Here is a 19,016-nt window from a genome sequence, read left to right as displayed (position 1 = left end):
TAAAACAGCAAAAGTAATATAGATCATCAAAAGTGATATACTGTAAATTACACAATTGATAAAAAAAAGAGTACATAGTTAAAAGAGTAACTATGTAAAAAAATAGGGATGTTTAAGTTATTTTATCCAACCATTGTATGCAAGTTATGTACCAAGAAAACCATAACCATAACATATAATGTATTCTGTCATCTGATCCTATCACTTAACCCCTTGGGGACCGAGCTCATTATAACCCTAAGGACGAGAGCATTTTTTTGCAATTCTGACCACTGTCACTTTAAGCATTAATAATTCTGGACTGCTTTTACTTTTCATTCTGATTCCGAGATAGTTTTTTCGTAACATATTCTACTTTATGTTAGTGGTAAATTTGTGTCGATACTTGCATCATTTCTTGGTGAAAAATTCCAAAACTTGATGAAAAAATTGAAAATTTTGCATTTGAACTTTGAAGCTCTCTGCTTGTAAGGAAAATAGAAATTCCAAATAAATTATATATTGATTCACATATACAATATGTCTACTTTATATTTTCATCATAAAATTGACATGTTTTTATTTTTGGAAGACATCAGAGGGCTTCACAAAATTTTCAAAATCGGAAATTTTCAGGGACCAGTTCTGTTTTGAAGTGGATTTGAAGGGCCTTCATATCAGAAATACCTCATAAATGACCCCATTATAAAAACTGCACCCCTCAAAGTATTCAAAATGACATTCAGTAAGTGTGTTAACCCTTTAGGTGTTTCACAGGAATAGCAGCAAAGTGAAGGAGAAAATTCAAAATCTTCATTTTTTACACTCGAATGTTCTTGTAGACCCACAGTTTTTGAATTTTTACAAGGGAGAAAAATAAATAGGAGAAAAAAACCCCCAAAATGTGTAACCCAATTTCTCTCGAGTAAGGAAATACCTCATATATGTATGTCAAGTGTTCGGCGGGCGCAGTAGAGGGCTCAGAAGGGAAGGAGCAACAATGGGATTTTGGAGAGTGAATTTTTCTGAAATGTTTTTTTAGGGGCATGTCACATTTAGGAAGCCCCTATGGTGCCAGAACAGCAAAAAAAAATAATAAATAAATAATTAAAATAAAACACAGGGCATTCTATTTTGGAAACTACACCCTTTAAGGCAAGTAACAAGGGGTCCAGTGAGCCTTAACACCCCATTAGTGCTTGATGTCTTTTTGTTAAAGTCAGATGTGTAAATGAAAAAAAAATTTTTTACACTAAAGTGCAGTTTCTTTTCCCAGATTTACCATTTTTACAAAGGGTAATGCCCCCAAAATTTGTAACCCCATCTCTTCTGAGTATTGAAATACCCCATGTTATGGCGTAAAATGCTCTGCGGGCGAACTACAATGCTCAGAAGAGAAGGAGTCACATTTGGTTTTTTGAAAGCAAATTTTGTTGAAATGGTTTTTGGGGGGCATGTCGCATTTAGGAAGCCCCTATGGTGCTAGAACAGCAAAAAAAAAAAAAAAAAAAACAAAAAAAAAACACATGGCATACTATTTTGGAAACTATGCCCCACAAAAATGCCCCCATTTCTCTTAAGTAAGGAAATACTTCATATGTGGATGTAAAGTGATCTACGGGTGGCTCAGAAGGGAAGGAGCGACATTTGGCTTTTGGAGAGCGAATTTTGCTGAAATGGTTTTTGGAGGCATGTTGCATTTAGGAAGCCCCCATGATGCCAGAACAGTAAAAAAAAAACCCACATGGCATACTATTTTGGAAACTACACCCCTCACAGAATTTAATAAGGGGTGCAGTGAGCATTAACACCCCACTGGCATTTGACAGATCTTTGGAACAGTGGGCTGTGCAAATGAAAAATTACATTTTTCATTTTTACGGACGAGTGTTCAAAAAATCTGTCAGACACCTGTGGGGCGTAAATGCTTACTGCACCCCTTGTTACATTCTGTGAGGAGTGTAGTTTCCAAAATGGGGTCACATGTGGAGGGGTCCACTGTTCTGGCATCATGGGGGCTTTGTAAACACACATAGCCTTCAATTCCAGCCTAATTCTCTTTCAAAAAGCCCAATGGTGCTCCTTCTCTTCTGAGCATTGTAGTTCGCCCGCAGAGCACTTTACATCCACATATGGGGTATGTTCTTACTCAGAAGAAATGGGGTTACAAATTTTTTTTTTTCCTATTACCCCTTGTGAAAATGAAAAATTTGGGGTAACACCAGCATTTCAGGAAAAAAAAAATATTTTCATGTCCAACTTTAACGAAAATTTGTCAAAGACCTGTGGGTTGTTAAGGCTCACTATACCCCTTGTTACATTCCGTGAGGGGTGTAGTTTCCAAAATGGGGTCACATGTGGGTGTTTTTTTTTTTTGCGTTCATGTCAGAACCGCTGTAACGATCAGCCACCCCTGTGCAAATCACCAATTTAGGCCTCAAATGTACATGGCGCTCTCTCACTCCTGAGCCATGCAGTTCGTCCGCAGAGCATTTTACCTTCACATATGGTGTATTTCCGTACTCAGAAGAAATTGGGTTAGAAATTTTGGGGGTCTTTTTCTCCTTTTACCTCTTGTGAAAATGAAAAGTATGGGGCAACACCAGCATGTTAGTGAAATTTTTTTTATTTTTTTACACTAACATGCTGGTGTAGCCCCCAACTTTACCTTTTCATAAGGGGTAAAAGGAGAAAAATCCCCCCAAAATTTGTAATGCAATTTCTTCTGAGTACGGAAATACCCCATATGTGGCCCTAAACTGTTGACTTGAAATACGACAGGGCTCTGAAGTGATAGAGCGCCATGCGCATTTGAGGCCTAAATAAGGAATTTGCTTTAAGGGCGAACCCGGTTGCAAGGATGGGGCTTGTCTCCACCAAAACCCTACAGCAGTGTTTCCCAAACAGGGTGCCTCCAGCTGTTGCAAGACTCCCAGCCTGCCAGAACAGTCTATGGCTGTCCGGCAATACTGGGAGTTGTGGTTTTGCAACAGCTGGATGCTCCGTTTAAGAAACACTGCAGTATGAGACGTTTTTCATTTTTATTTGGGTGGGGGGGGGGACATGTAAGGGGGTGTATATGTAGTGTTTTACTTTTTATTATTTGTTAGTGTAGTGTAGTGTTTTTAGGGTACATTCACACAGGCGGGGGTTCACAGTAAGTTTTCCGCTGGGAATTTAAGCTGCTGCGGAAAATTTGCCGCAGCTCAAACTTGTAGAAGGAAACCCACTGTAAACCCGCCCGTGTGAATGTACCCTGTACATTCACATGGGGGGGCGCCCCAAATCTTCACCTGTGGCAAAATGACAACTCCCAGAATGCACTGACAGACCGTACATGCTGGGAGTTGGAGTTTTACAACAGCTGTAGGCACACTGGTGGGGAAAACAGACTCTAGTTCAGTGATTACAACCAGTGTGCCTCCAGCTGTTGTAAAACTCCAACTCCCAGCATGTACGGTCTGTCAGTGCATTCTGGGAGTTGTAGTTTTGCAACAACTGGAGGCACATGGGTTGGAAACACTGAGTTAGGAAACAGACTCTAGCTCAGTGTTTCCCAACCAGTGTGCCTACAGCTGTTGCATAACTAAAATTCCCAGCATGGCCAGACAGTCAGGGATGCTGGGTATGTAGTTCTGTAATATCTGGCCCTTCAGATATTGAAGAACTACAACTCCCAGCATGCCTGGACAGTCTGGGCATGCTAGGAGTTGTAGTTATGCAACAACTGGGGAAGAACAGTTTGGAGACCGATAAGTAGTGGTCTCCAAACTGTAGCCCTCCAGATGTTGCAAAACTACAACTCCAAGCATGCCCAGACATGCTGGGAGTTGTAGTTCTGCAACATCTGAAGGGCCAGATATTGCAGAACTACACACCCAGCATCCCTGACTGTCTGGCCATGCTGGGAATTGTACTTTTGCAACATCTGGAGGGCTACAGTTTGGAGACCACCGTATAGTGGTCTCCAAACTGTGCCACTTCAGATGTTGCAAAACTACAACTCCCAGCATGCCCAGACAGTCAGTGCATGCTGAAAGTTGTAGTTTTGCAACATCTGGAGGACCACAGTTTAGAGACCACTACACAGTGGCCTCCAAACTGTGACCCTCCAGATGTTGCAAAGCTACAACTCCCAGCATGCCCAGACAGCCTTTGGCTGTGTGGGCATGCTGGAAGTTGTAGTTTTGCAGCTTCTAGAAGGCCACAGTGAAGATCACTTACCGTGATCTTCGCTGCAGCCTTCGCCGCCGCACTCCTCCTGCTCCATGCCGCCGCTCCTCCAGGACGCCGCCTCCGTCGGTCCGGTAAACCTAACTTAAAGTAAATCTGTCACCTGGGAAATTGTCCATCAATGCTAGCATCATAAGGTAGAATGCAATACAGGAATAAAGAAAGTATATGTATGTGTGTGTGTATATATATGTATATATTTATTTATTTTTTTTAAATATATATATAGCACCAACATATTCTGCAACACAATTTTAAGGGTACAAATAAAGACATATGGTTTGAATGACTACAGTAGTCACTTGGCTAAGCAAAATATAGCTGTCCAATTTCACACATATTCTGTACCATACAAAAAAGTACTACCGTTAACTAAAAACTGTATCCCTTACCAAAGACAGGACGAAATTTAGAAGTGTCGTGCCACTGTAGATGATGACTGTAAAGAGTGTTGTTACAGTGGTAAAAAGCAAACTTAAATTGCGACTCATCACAATCCAGAGGGATTCCAATATCTAATGGTAACAGAATAAGGAAAATGTATTACCAACCTAAATAACAAAATAATAGCTCAGACAAATGTTTATTTTCAAAGCTCATGCAGTCATTGCACTGGATAACCCCTTTAACCCCTTAAGGTTAAGCCCTGGGTTTTTCCATTTTTTGCACTTTATTTTTTTCCTCCTCACCTTCTAAAATTCATAATGCTTTCAGTTTTGTACCTACAGACCTTTATTAGGGTTTGTTTTATGCACTACCAAATTTACTTTGTAATGACATCAGTCATTTCAACACAAAAACTATGGCAAAACCTCAAAAAAATTATTTGTAGGACAAAATTGGGAAAAAAATAAATAAAATAAAACGCCATTATGTAATTTTAGAGGCTTCCATTTCTATGCAATGCACTTTTTTTTGGTAAAAATGACACCTTATATTTATTCTGTAGGTCCATACGGTTACAAGGATACCCAATTTATGTAGGTTATTTATTTTTTTATGACTTAAAGGGGTACTCCGGTGGAAAACTAGTGCCAGAAAGTTAAACAGATTTGTAAATTACTTGTATTAAAAAATCTTAATCCTTCCAGTACTTATTAGCTTCCGAATACTACAGAGAAAATTATTTTCTTTTTGTAACACAGTGCTCTCTGCTGACATCTGCTAACGTCCATTTTAGGAACTGTCCAGAGCAGCATATGTTTTCTATGGGGATTTTCTCCTACTCTGGACAGTTCTTAAAATGGACAGAGATGTCAGCAGAGAGCACTGTGCTTGTGATGTCAGAAGAGATCTGTGTTCCAAAAAGAAAAGAATTTCCTCTGGAGTATTCAGCAGCTAATAAGTACTGGAAGGATTAAGATTTTTTAATACAAGTAATTTACAAATCAAGTCATTTACAAATCTGTTTCTAATTTACAACTTTCTGGCACCAGTTGATTAAAAAAAAAAAAAAAAAAAAGTTTTCCACCGAAGTACCCCTTTAAAAAAAATCATCACTACATGCACCAAAATTAGTATGTTTAAAATTGTATTCTTCTGACCCTTAAAACTTTTTTATTTTTCCGCATACGAGGGCTCATTTTTTACGCCCTGGTTTGTAGTTTTTATCGGTACCATTTTTGTTTTAATGTGAGTTTTTGATCGCTTATTAGTTATTTTAGGGTATACAAAATGACCAAAAATATGCAATTTTGGACTCTGGAGTTTTTTACGTATACGCCATTGACAGTGCAGTTCAATTAAAGTTATATTTTTATAGTTCAGACATTTACGCACGCGGTGATACCACATATGTTTATTTTTATTATGTTTACATATATTCATATGAAATTTGGGAAAGGGGGGGGGTGATTTAAACTTTTAGTATGGAAGGGGTTAATTCACATTTGTTTTTATTTTATTTATTTATTTATTTTTACACAATTTCTTAGTCTCAATAGGGTACTATTACATGCAATCTTCTGATTGTATACACTGTTCAATGCTATGCCATAGCATAGATCAGTGTTATCGGCGCTCGATTGCTCCAGTCTGGTGAGCCAGGTTGGAGCATCGCAGAGGAGATCGGATGGCAAGGTGGCACGTGAGGGTCCTCCTGCCGTCCTGTAAGATGATCGGTCCTGAGCCAATAGTGACTTAGCTGCCGGGAATGCTTTTTTTTGTTTTAGTCGCAGCGATCAACTTTGAACTCCGCTAATGCAGGGTATCACTGCGACCGGTGATGTCTGGCATTAGACACAGGTCCTGGCCGTTGATAGCCGCTAGGACCACCCCGCTATGACTTGGGGTCAGCTTTTGACCCCGCGTCATAGTAGGGGAGCGGGCATAAGGCTTACAGGTACGCTCTGCATCCTTAAGGTGTTACTAATGTCCTAAGAATCAAGAACATTCATTTTATGCTAATAACCCTGCACCAGCAGTCTGCAACCTGTAGCTCTCCAGCTGTTCTAAAATTATATACATGTTACAGACAGGACATGATGGGACTTGTGGTTGCTTTAAGGGAAACTGTCATCATGTTCATGCTCCCTGAACCCTGAGTCATTGGGACAGCCCCCAGCAGCTTCTCCCTACTCTTCCAGCCTTGACTGATCTCTTCATGTTTGAGTATAGAGAGAGATCTATTAAACAAGGCCGATGGGCATGCAGAATCTAATGGGGTCTGCACTGTTGACTTGTGGCTTAGACAGTATTTTTTTAATACTCAGAGAACCTCAAGTTTCTGATGCAACTTCAATATTATAATATGGTTTAACCACAAGCAGCCCTTCTAGTTACATACAATGCATTCAGTACCTCATAAGGACAAAGTAAAAACAGAATGTTACAAATCTTTGCTAATTTATTGAAAAGCAAAAACCAAAATATTTCTTATTGACATAAGTATTCAGACTCTTTACTCTGAACTTAGTTGGGGTACCTTTGGCAGTGATTACAGCCTCCAGTCTTCTTGGGGATGATGCCACAATGATTGTACACCTAGATTTGGGGATTGTCAGCCATTCTTCTCTGCAGATCCTCTCAAGCTCTGTCAGGTTGGATAAGGACCGTCAGTGGAACCATTCTTTTTTTGTTCAGTTGGGTACAGGTCAGGGCTCTGGCTGGGTCACCCAAGCACATTCACAGAGTAGTCCTTTAACCACACCTGTGTTGTCTTGGCTGTGTGCTTAGGGTCATCCTCTTGTTGGAAGGTAAACCTATGATCCATTAAAGGTCAGAGAACTCTGAGGTCAGAGAACTCTGGATCAGGTTTTCATTAACAATATATATGCGCTTTGCTCCGTTCAGCTTTTCCTCATTCCTGCAACATCCCCGCAACATGATGCTGCTACCACCAAGCTTCACTGTAGTGATGGTAATGGGAGGTGAAGCAAAAAACTTTAATTTTGGGTTCATCAGATGAGAGAATCTTGTTTCCAACAGTCTGAGGGTAAGTTTGCACACTGGAACATTTACAGACATATTTTATTTTACACTTGCCTTTTTGTCTGTAATCTGCAAAAAAAACAGCCACAATTTTTTTTTTTACAGGTGTTTCTTTGCCCTTACTGGAGGAAAATGTGAGCGTAAAATAAAATGTACGTAGTGAAGAAATATGGATGGCACTCACCAAGGTTGAAGCTTCGATACTTTCTTTATTGTACAGAGTGGCGGTGTCAAGCAGGTGAAGGAACAGGGAAGCCGAGGACCTCAGCGTTCCTGTTCCTTCACCTGCTTGACACCGCCACTCTGTTTGTACAATAAAGAAAATACAGAAGCTTCAGCCCTGGTGACTGCCGTCCATATTTCTTCACTATGTATATTTGGATTTATTACTGCTGTCTCTGGACTGAGCACCTATGGTTTCCTATTTGCCGTGGTTACAGCAGTGCCGGACTCTCTAACTCTGCCCGTAAAATAAAATATGTTGACAAATTTTCCAATGTGTGAACTTACCCTGAGAGTCCTTAAAGTGGATATGTCATGCTGAAAAACCTTTCCCCTATCCGCAGAATAGGGGATACGTTTTTCGGCATGAGACTTCTCCTTTAAGGTGCTTTTTTTGAAAACTCCAGGCTTCTTTCGAGCCACTATGCCATAAAGCCCAGATTGGTCAATGATTGACTTTCTAGTAATTTCTCCATCTGCACACAGTATCTTTGTGTGACCATGGGTTCTTGGTTACCTGTCTTACCAAGGCCCTTCTCCCTCAATTACTTAGTTAAGTGAGGTGGCCAGCCCTAGAAAGTGTCCTGGTTGCTCCAAACTTCTGGGAACCATTAGTGCAGCAGACATTTTTTACACCCTTCTGTAGATCTGCGCCTTCAAAAAATCCTGTCTTTGAGCTCTGTATGCATTTCTTTTCCTCCAAGATGATCAAGAGAAATAAAAGGCCCCCAGAGTGAAAATTCAAGTGTTATAGCAAAGGGTAAGAATACTTATGTCCATGCTAAATATAAGTTTTTCCTTTAAAAAAAAAATATATATATATATATATATATATATATATATGTGCAAAACTTTTAAAAAGTCAGATTCATTACGCTCAACTTTTTTTTTTTTTTTTTTTAAACAAAAGGCTCTAAAGATTTTCTGAATGCAATGTAAGAACCAAGAAGGATTTAATTTTTTTTGTAATGATGATATGATGATATATAAATGAGAGCATCTGCACCAACTAAATGACCTATGATCTTCTACTTGGAAGATCAAAAGATTGTATGCACTGTATGTGAAATATTTTCCCTTGGCCTCACTAAAGAAACTACTGCTTTACAGTTTTGTCTGGCCTGACACTGAGATGGTTAACGTGTTGCTCCTTTTCAACTTCTTCTCTGTGTTTCTGACTAGCTAAAAGGAAACCGGGAAGGCATGTTACATAACCTGTAATCTTCGGTCATTTAGTCAGTTACTGGGTGCAGATATATCCAGAATTTAGGGACAACACAAAATTTAGACAACCAATAAGAGAATAACATAAAACAAAAAAATGGTAAAATCTCACCGATAGAAAGGTTTCAATGTTCTCATGAATAAAAGATGCAATATCTTGCCAGTCCAAAATATCCCCCATCCAACTGTTTTGACGTTGTACAGTCAACTTTTGCCCCTTGTTCCTGCTTGAATGAGTCACATTCTATCAACAGAAGACAGAAAATGTTATATTAAAATAAAAACACATGATGTAGCAACATTGATGTGTATACAAATAATATTTTATTAAGAACTGAGTTACCTTTGTGATCCAGGAGTGGTACAGTCTGTCCCAAAGCTCTAGCACTTGCTTCTCAATAATAGCTGTATTATTTACTTTTTCCCCTAGTACCTTGTGTAGCTGTAAAGAAATATTGAAACTCTTTATAAGTGTTTACATTAGAAACAAGCATAACACTTCAGTTGATATGCCATAATGGGCCTCATTTACTAAGAGTGTCGGGTTTTTACTAGTGGGAAAAGTTGTTTCAGACTTGCAGGAATCCTCTCTATTTACTATTGGGAAAAGTCGGGAACATTTTCTGACCAGATTTTTCTAGGTGGATATTTCCAGCCATTTATCCACAGAATCTTCTGTGAATTCAATAGTAAATCGGTCGGGTTGTGAAACCACACCCCCTTTACGACAGACCACGCCCCCTTTCAGCTTTTCACAGTGCGATGTCGGGTTTGTCGGATTTTCCAGGCGCCCACTGTCGCAGACATGTCTCAGACACTCTGCGCCAAAATAACAAGACAAAAACTGGTCGGTTTCAGCTTAGTAAATGAGGCCCAATGTTTCTGAGATGTCAAGCTATTTAAATTAGATTTATTGAGCTAAAACTTGAACATAAACCAAGAAGAAAGGATGCCCTGTAGCAACTACATGCAGATAAACTAATAAGGGGCAAGAAGCATTATGAGGGAAAAAAAATTCAATCTTGAGAAGAGACATTTAAGGGGAGACATGAGTAACTTATTTAAGCCTATAAATGGGCCATACAAATATGGTGAAGAGCTATGTCAGGTAAATCCCACCCTGAAGACAAGGGGGTACAAGGAAGTGTGAATCTGTGGGATAGTCTACCTAAGGAGTTGGTCACACAAAAAAAAAAAAAAAATGGTGAGGGCGTCAAAAGGGGCCCCTGAGAAAAGAATAACATAAATGTGTATGTTAAATAGATTTCTTGTCTAAGATTCCCCATAGCAATAGTTTGTAATTTATTTTAGTAGCTAACTTGTTATCACTAACTTATTACAATTACCTTCAGTTTTTTTCTCAATATAAATGGGTTATAAATGATGTTTTTCTCAGTGAAGAAAATATCCCATTATGTGTGTATACAAAAAGCTTTAGCAGCCACTTGTCATTGTTTGTGAATATAATAAACATCTTTAATCCCACAGAACTTGTTATTACAATTAAAATGTGTGACTTTATTTTTGTAAGACATAGTACCCAACTAAAAGTTACTGTAGAGCTAGACTAAGAACAACTAGGGAGAGAATAGCAAATGTAAAATATGTGACAGGTGCTGTAAATTTACCTTATGGGTGATCCATTCTCTGCCGTACTGATATACATTGTTAGCAGCAGAGTTAAGAGCCTTTTGGATAACTTGTGCTTCAGGAAGCCAACTACATTTCAAACACAGAAAACATTCTATTTACTTATTTAGCACAATGTAAAATTTTATACAAAACCAAAACATTAGTTTAGATATAAAACAGAGGAGGAAAAAGTTATTGGGCATAATAATGTCTATGTGTAATTTGGAGGAAAAAAATAACTCAATAAACATGGATGGAGAGGGTGTTTCCAAGACTGGAGCTTCACCCGGCACTGAATTCCGGGTGCTGCACGGAGATCGCGGGGGCTCCCAGTTGCGGGACCCACCCCCCGATTACACATCTTATTCCCTATCCTTTCGATAGGGGATACATCTGTAAGGGCAGAATACCCCTTTAATAGATCTTCTCCCTATACAGGTAGTTGATCAAGGCTAGTGGGGAGAAGCCACCAGGGACTGCCACAAAGACTAGCAGTTCGGGCAGTATAAAAGTGATGACAAGTGTGCATTAACCCCTTAGTGACCAAGCCAATTTGGGCCTTATTGCTCAGTTCTCTTAATTTTTTCATTGACGCATTCTAAGATTTATAACTTTTTTTTTCTTTTGTTGACGTAGCCGCATGAGGCCTTGCAGGGCAAGTTGTACTTTTTAACTGCTTTATTTGAGGGATTATATACTTTTGAATTCATTTTTATTTATTTTATATTAATCTTTTTTTGGGAGGGAGGGGGGGAATAATAAAATAATGCTTTCTTTGGTTTTGTGTTTAAAATTTTCACTATTTACTGTGCAGTTCAAAACGTAAAATACTACCATATTCACATTGTTTGTTTTTTTACAGAGTTCACTGTAGTGCAGTGTATTATGCGTGTCAGCGTCAATGCTAAAAGGGCAATGTAAAGAGCCATTGCAGGCTTTCCATGTTGGCACGGCACCCGACGATAGTGTCACCAGGCTGCTGATAAGGTAAAAAGAGATGTAAGTGTTCCATTAAATGCAAAAGGTCAGGTTTTGGCCATGTCATGTAACAGGTTAACTGCCAGGAACTGGGTTTTTTCTGCTCCTGGCAGTGAGCAAGGGGGGCCAGCTGTCGTACTCACAGCTGAGCTCTCGCAATCCTGGCACAGGTCTCTTTTAATGATCGCTGCAAAAAGGGTTAAAGGGTAATTGGCAGAGAACAAACCACCATCAATGACATACATCTGACATGTGAACAGTCAGTTTTTAGGTGTTGTTACAGGAATATAAAAAAGTATTCTTGTTGTCTTTAGTATTGCAAATGTGTTATTGTGAACAGTTTCTGGACACCTTTGGAAAGCTATTTTTTTTGCTTTGTATTATGGTGTATAAAACTTTTTCTCAATAGGTTTTAATAAAAAATTGTTGTGTAGTTTTGTTTGTACAGCCTCTACAATTTGCTGTTGAGCTTTATTTTCTCTCAATACTTGTACATAGCCAATATGATTCTTTTTAGCAGACTGCTATGTCTTTGCATTCCCCTCTACGTTCAGCCTGTGTAAGTTTAAGTTTTCCACCAGGGTTTCTCTCTCCCTGTCTACCATCTGCACTGGTCTGTAACCTCCATCCTGCTAATATCTTCACCATAGAGAGCATCTTCAAACAGAGAGAAGAACATCTGTCAGACTTAGACAGACTTATATTTCCCTTACAAGCAGCTAAATGGTAGGACATTTTTAATAAAGAGTATTTACAGAGTTAAAATAACTTTGCATTAAGTAAAAAAAAAAAAAAGAAAAAAAATGTTAAAAAGGTGTCCATAGCCAAAATAATATCTGACAAAGAGACACTGAGTAAGCACACTACAAGGCAACCACATGACCCTGAAAGTAAAAGTTGCCTTAAATGTACAGTGACCCTCCCCGACCTACGATGGCCCCGACATACGGTAATTTCAACATGTGATGGCCTCTCAGAGGCCATCGCATGTTGAAGGCAGCATCAACATACGATGCTTTTGTATGTCGGGGCCATCGCATAAACGGCTATCCGGCAGCGCTGACTGCTTTAGCTGCCTCCGGATAGCCGTTTACGGTGCCCCATGTGCTCCGGTGATGGTCTCCTACCTGTCCTCGGGGCTCCGGAGCGTCCTCTTCGGGATTACCTGCATCGCCGGCACTCCCCATCGTCATCATCATGTCGCCGCGCACGTCATAATGTAATCCAATAGGAGCGGCGTGCGTAGTGACGTGAAGGCGGCAACGTGAGAGCAACGATCCCGGCCAGCAGAGACGTCGGGGACACCACGGGGACTCGGCGACAGCGATGGAGGGCGACATCCAGGGCAGCGGTGAAGAGCGGTGACGGTCCGGAGCGGCGGGGACAGGTGAGTACAACTTCCTATACTTCCTCAACATACGATGGTTTCAACAAACGATGGTTCATTTGGAACGGATTACCATCGTATGTTGAGGGACCACTGTAATAAATTCTTGAAACCAGTTATTTATGAACAGACAGAAAACTGAAAGCTCCTTACTTTGCCCATTCTGGATGATTAGAGACCGTCTCATTGATTAGATTGCTGGTCACTGCAATTATATGCACGCTTTCCTCGTGCACCTAGAGAGAAATATTAGAGACAATAAAACTGAAATATGAAACAAACTGGATACATAAACCATTATTTCCACAAAATGTTCATATTATTTATTTTTACAAACAACAAAAGTAATAGTTGCTTAGACTGTCCAACAAGTTCTAATTTCATTACTAGTGCAAATCGAGCACTGGCATGCTAACATGAGTATCCTTGAACACTTCACCTTTCCTTTGTAACAAAGATCACTAATTCAAAGCAACCAGTTTTTTTTTTTTTTTTTAAAGAAGGAACTTATTGCAAATGTGGATGTTCCCTTAAAGAACATGTGATTCTATTGCACATAAATATATATATATATATATATATATATATATATATATATATATATATTATTTTTTTTTTTTTACCAAATAATTTCTAAGGCTGCTTTCACACTATAAAATTCATCCTTTTTAAACATCCGTTTGATGTTCCATTATGAAAACCCTGAAAATCGGCCATTAACCCCTTCATGACCCAGGGTTTTTCCGTTTTTGCACTTTCGTTTTTTTCCTCCTTACATTTAAAAAAACATAACTCTTTCAATTTTGCACCTAAAAATCCATATGATGGCTTATTTTTGGCGCCACCAATTCTACTTTGTAATGACATAAGTCATTTTACCCAAAAATTTACAGAGAAACGGAAAAAAAATTCATTGTGCGACAAAATTGAAGAAAAAACACAATTTTGTAACTTTTGGGAGCTTCCGTTTCTACGCAGTACATTTTTCGGTAAAAATGACACCTTGTCTTTATTCTGTAGGTCCATACGGTTAAAATCATACCCTACTTATATAGGTTTGATTTTGTGGTACTTCTGGAAAAAATCATAACTACATGCAGGAAAATTTATACGTTACCTATAACTTTTATTTTTCCGCATATGGGGCAGTATGAGGGCTAATTTTTTGCGCTGTGATCTGAAGTTTACAGCGATACCATTTTTGTAATGATCTGACTTTTTGATCGCTTTTTATTCATTTTTTCATGATATAAAAAGTGACCAAAAATACGCTATTTTGGACTTTGGAATTTGTTTGCGCATACGCCATTGACCGTGCGGTTTAATTAATTATATTTTTATAAGTCAGACATTTCCACACGCGACGATACCACATGTTTATTTTTATTTACACAGTTTTTTTTTTTAATGGCTTTGAACGCCGCATCTAAAGGGTTAATAGCGCACGGCATGCCGTGGCACACCGTGGCCTCGCGTTATAGAATGGGAGCCAACCCATGACGTACATGTTTCTCGGTCGCTCTTCATTGGGGGACACCTAACTGATGGACTGTCTCTTGTGGGGGCAGTTTAAGGGGTCATGGGCCCAATGTTTACTAAGGTCTAGACTCTCTCTGTTAGTCTCTTGTCCCTTATGTCTGTTAATTCCGGGAAGCCGCCGGTTTTTGAGGCAGCTCCCCTTATTTTTGTACTATAGCCACGGCTCCAGCTTCTCCGGCGCTGTGGCCGGCAGCAGGAGCCATAATGGCGGCAGGAGGCTCCGCCCCCCTTCTTCCTGAGTTCACACGCGGTCATTCCCGGCGCGCGAGAGTCCAACTCACACCGGCGCTGCCTTCAGAGTGCCGACAGCGGAGGTAGAGTCTCTGCCTCTCCTTACGGGGCTTAGCTCCGCTCCTCTCCTCCCCACAGCGAGCTCCTCGGACTGGCGCTGCAGGGGTTTTAGTTTTGCCAGGGATGTCAGTGGGGTATGTCCTCTGACTCCCTAGTTCAGGACCGTAGTCTTTCAGCTGGTGGGGGTTGCGGCCGGTGCAGCTTTCCGGCTGGCTCCCCCTTCAGTGGAGTTTAGCTCTGCCCCCTTCTCGTACGGGTCTGCGGCGCTCCAGAGCAGAGCAGCTCTGTTGGCCTTCATGAGCTGCGGCCCCGCGGGAACCCCCCCGCCACCCGGCCCGTTCCCCTACTTAACCCCTGAGCAGTGTGGCGGCTTAGCAGGCGTTTCAAAGCACACTGCTCCGCCGTCGCTGCTCCAGGGGGCTGGCGCATGATGGGGTGTCCGTGAGACACCTCCCCGTCTCCCTCTCTCTTCAGTTAAAAATAAAAAAAATAATAATAAAAAAAATAAAATAAAAATAAAAGTATTCCACCTCTATTACCATGGGTTCTTGCTCCCCCTGGTGAAAATCTCACATTACTGCAGCCTTAGTTGACCATGTGTGAGTTGCTTTCTATTTTAACATGCAGCCTTGGAGGAGTTTGGCGCTCTCTAGTGGCCAAAATTTGGTATTGCACCCTAATTCTCTTACAGCCTTGGGCGGTCGGCGGTTTTTCGCAGTCCTGGAGTCTGCATTCAGGGCTGTTTTCCTTATTTCAGTCACCCTAGTTGGTGACCTTATATACGCTATCCATGAACTCCTCATGGTATCCCTCTGGCATCCCTGTTTCTGCATTGTTGCCCACTGTCGTGGAGCATATTGCACCGCCATAGCAGGTTTTAATTCCAGGGATGCGTGGTCCCTTGGGAACTATCTGGGATGTATCCAAGATATCTGTTCCCTCCTAACCTTGTAAAAGGGCGTTCCTGACGGACACTTCAGTCGCCTTTGTGGTTTTCTTATGTCATGTCTGCCGGCCACCCATCCTGGGGTGTTCTTAGCATACTATGTGCTCCCTTCTCCATAGGCTATTCATCTAGTGCTCCGGAGTCTCTCATCCAGTGCTAGGTTCTGGGGCAATATCCCTGTGTGGACAGGTTTTAAACCTCGTATTCCGTGCCAAATAGTGGCCTCGCCTGTCTCTCATCCCGCAGCTGCCACATTAGCGGCTGGCCCTCCGGTACCTCTCTACTGGTCCGAGGTGTCCGGAAGCAGAACCTTTTCTCTACTGGGTACCCATTTCAGTCAGTCAGACAGTGGTCTGCATGGTTTCCCCTGCCACCTGGCATTCACCTGTCCCACATGACTCGATCGAAGGTATCCGCGTTTTAGAGTTCCGGTACCTCACTGCTGTGCGAGGTGTCCGATGGCATGTCTCGTTTCTGCTCCGGACCTATACCAGTAAGCCAGTCAGTGCTCTGCATGGTTTCCTCTGCCTTTTGTCTCACGACTCACGCCTATTTGTGGCTGCAGTTCCGATACCCCACTGCTGAGTGCGGTATAAGGTGAACTGACCCGATGTGTCTTCAGGACCCATACCAGTAAGCCAGACAGTGGTCTGCATAGTCTACTCTGCCGTTTGTCACACGTCTCACGGTTGAAGTATTGTTGCTGCAGTTCCGATACCCCACTGCTGGGTGCGGTATATGGAGAACTGACCTGATGTGTCTTCAGGACCCATGCCAGTGAGCCAGACAGTGGTCTGCCTGGTTCCCTTTGCCGCCTGTCTCACGGCTGCTGTATCTGTGGCTGCAGTTCCGATACCCCACTGCTGGGTGCGGTATGTGGAGTACTGCCCTGAGGTGCCTTAAGGACCCTAAGGCTCATTTGTCTCCTACAGACCCATTTCAGTTAGCCGGACAGTAGTCTGCATAGTTTCCTCAATCGCCTGTCACGAACTTACGGCTGATGTATCTGTGACTGGAGTTCCGGTTCCTCACTACTGAGCAAGTTGCCGATGTTATGCATAGTTGTCTTCGGTGGATCCATGCCAGTAAGCCAGACAGAGGTCTGCATGGTTGCCTACACCGCCTGCCATACATCATACGGCTAATGTGTCCACACCTGGAGTTCCAGTCCTTCCCAACTGGGCAAGGTGCCGATGGGATGAATAGCTGTCTTCTGTGCGTCCATGCCAGTAAACCAGACAGTGGTCTGCGTGGTTGCCTACTCCGCCTGTCATACCTTATATGTCTGATGTATCTGCTCCTCATATGTCTGATGTATCTGTGCCTGGGGTTCCGGTTCCTCGCCACTGAGCGAGGTGCCGATGGTATGCATAGTTGTCTTCTGTGGATCCATACCAGACAGTGTCTGCATGGTGGCTTTGTCTGTCATACTTCCATCGGCTGATGTATGTGCGGCTTGAGTTCTGGTACCTCACTCCTGGATGGGGTGCCGATGGGATGCATCTTTGTCTGCCTTGGATGCCGGTCAGCCAGACATTGGTCGGCATGGTTAGCTACACCGCCTGTCCTACATCAAACAGCTGGAGTATCTGCTTCTGCGGCTGGAGTTCCGGTACCTCACTACTGAGTGAGGTTCCCATGGAGTGATTCGTCCCCATGGTCCTCTACCAGTAACCTAGGTAGTGGTCTGCAGGGTTTTCCTGCACCACCTGTTTCACATCACATGGCTGGTGTCTCTGCGACTGGACTTCGGATACCTCACTGTTGTATGAGGCTTCCGACGGAATCACTCGCTGTCTCTTAGGGACCCGTGCTGGTAAGCCAGACAGTTGTCTGCATATCTTCATCTGCCGACAGTCACACGGTGGATGTTTTTTCGGCTGGAGTTCCAGTCCCCCACTGTTGTGTGTGGTATGCTAACCCTGTCCCAGCCTGTCTCTCGGACGCTATACGGGATGTCAGGGTTGCTTTCCACGGTCCCTCCGGTTCCCTCTCTCTCTTCAGGGGGCGGGGTCTCTTGGCCTCCCCGCCCTTCCACCTTCGGGTCATCTATCAGGCATTGTCACCCCGTGGACGGTAGTTCACCACTGCCATGGTAGTTTACAAGTTAGTCTCTCCGAGTTGCCCATGTGCCTTATACAATGCACCACATACTGGTTTACAGGGTTACCTGCTTGGCCGGGTCCCTCTCTGCATGCCTGCTATTCTGTCTACAGGCTGGTATCTATCTCCACAGTGTGTTTCCATGTGCGGGACTCGATGTGGCCCCAGTCTCCTTGCCACGTGGCCGGACTGTGTCTGCTTGGTGTTCTATTCCACCTGGTCACCTTCCCCATTCAGCCGCTTCTGCAGCTGTAGTCCGGTGTCTCTCTTCCAGGTGCAGTCCCGCAGAGTGTGTGCATGTGGGTTCTTGGGACCCTTTTTTCTCCTTTTGCAGCAACAGTAGCATTGCGCTGTTCTCCTTTCTTGGGGAACTGTTGGTCTGCAGTTTTTTTTTTCCCCTTTTCTGCTGCTCCCTTGGAGGTCTGCGTTTTCACAGTGTCTGCAGTCTTGGTACGCCACTGTTATCGTGGGCTCCCCAGGTCTGTTTTCCTACATATGCTAGGACCGCTTTGTAGGAGTAGAGCCCTCCTTCCTTTGTCTCGGTGGGGTGCGCCCAGGGAGTTTTTCCGGTGATCGTTCCAAAGGTTCCGAGGAGATTGTGCACCCTGTTCTGACATGGGGCCTTCTGGGGCGCCTGTCGGTTCAGCCCCTACCTGTTCTTTCGGGTGCTCCTTTCCGGGGTCCCTGTCCAGAGTGACTCAGGTGCCTATGGTCCCTGTCTGGAAATGACTCTCAGCACGTCTTGTATTTGTTGCCCAGCATCAGTGTGCGGGGTTCCGATCCCACTTGGGACGCAAGGTGGCTTCTCCTCGTGCCGAGGGTTGCCACCGGAGCCTGGGGGCTTTGCCACCCAGTCTTTGCATTTCCCTTCTCCTTCTGCGGCTAGCTTGCTTGCCAATCCCCTTTTCACATGGGGTGCAGGGATCAGGGTCCTTGTAGTAGGTCTGTATTTGGGTTGTTGTCTCAACCACCCTTGTTTTTCCCTCCTATGGAGGGACTATTTTGTTTTTTTGCTGCAGTACATTCCACGGTGATTTTTCCTGCCTCGGCTTG

At 42.6% G+C, this 19,016-nt stretch overlaps 1 protein-coding gene across 3 annotated transcripts in view; it reads right to left on the bottom strand.

Annotated features, from left to right (window-relative positions):
• The window catches only part of TMEM245 (transmembrane protein 245), a 70,532-nt gene that overhangs the window by 22,773 nt on the left and 28,743 nt on the right, over positions 1-19,016 (bottom strand). For all 3 annotated transcript variants that reach the window (XM_056520797.1, XM_056520796.1, XM_056520798.1), the window contains 5 exons: positions 13,238-13,320; positions 10,716-10,806; positions 9,431-9,529; positions 9,200-9,331; positions 4,605-4,727 (listed from right to left, as the gene is read on the bottom strand). In XM_056520797.1, coding sequence (XP_056376772.1) covers positions 4,605-4,727; positions 9,200-9,331; positions 9,431-9,529; positions 10,716-10,806; positions 13,238-13,320 — 528 coding nt within the window. The remainder of the gene's footprint in view (positions 1-4,604; positions 4,728-9,199; positions 9,332-9,430; positions 9,530-10,715; positions 10,807-13,237; positions 13,321-19,016) is intronic.

The sequence above is a fragment of the Hyla sarda genome, chromosome 5, assembly GCF_029499605.1.
Source record: "Hyla sarda isolate aHylSar1 chromosome 5, aHylSar1.hap1, whole genome shotgun sequence".
Lineage (NCBI taxonomy): Eukaryota > Metazoa > Chordata > Amphibia > Anura > Hylidae > Hyla > Hyla sarda.
Note: the sequence above shows the minus strand (reverse complement) of the source record. Positions and strands in the feature narration are given on the sequence as shown.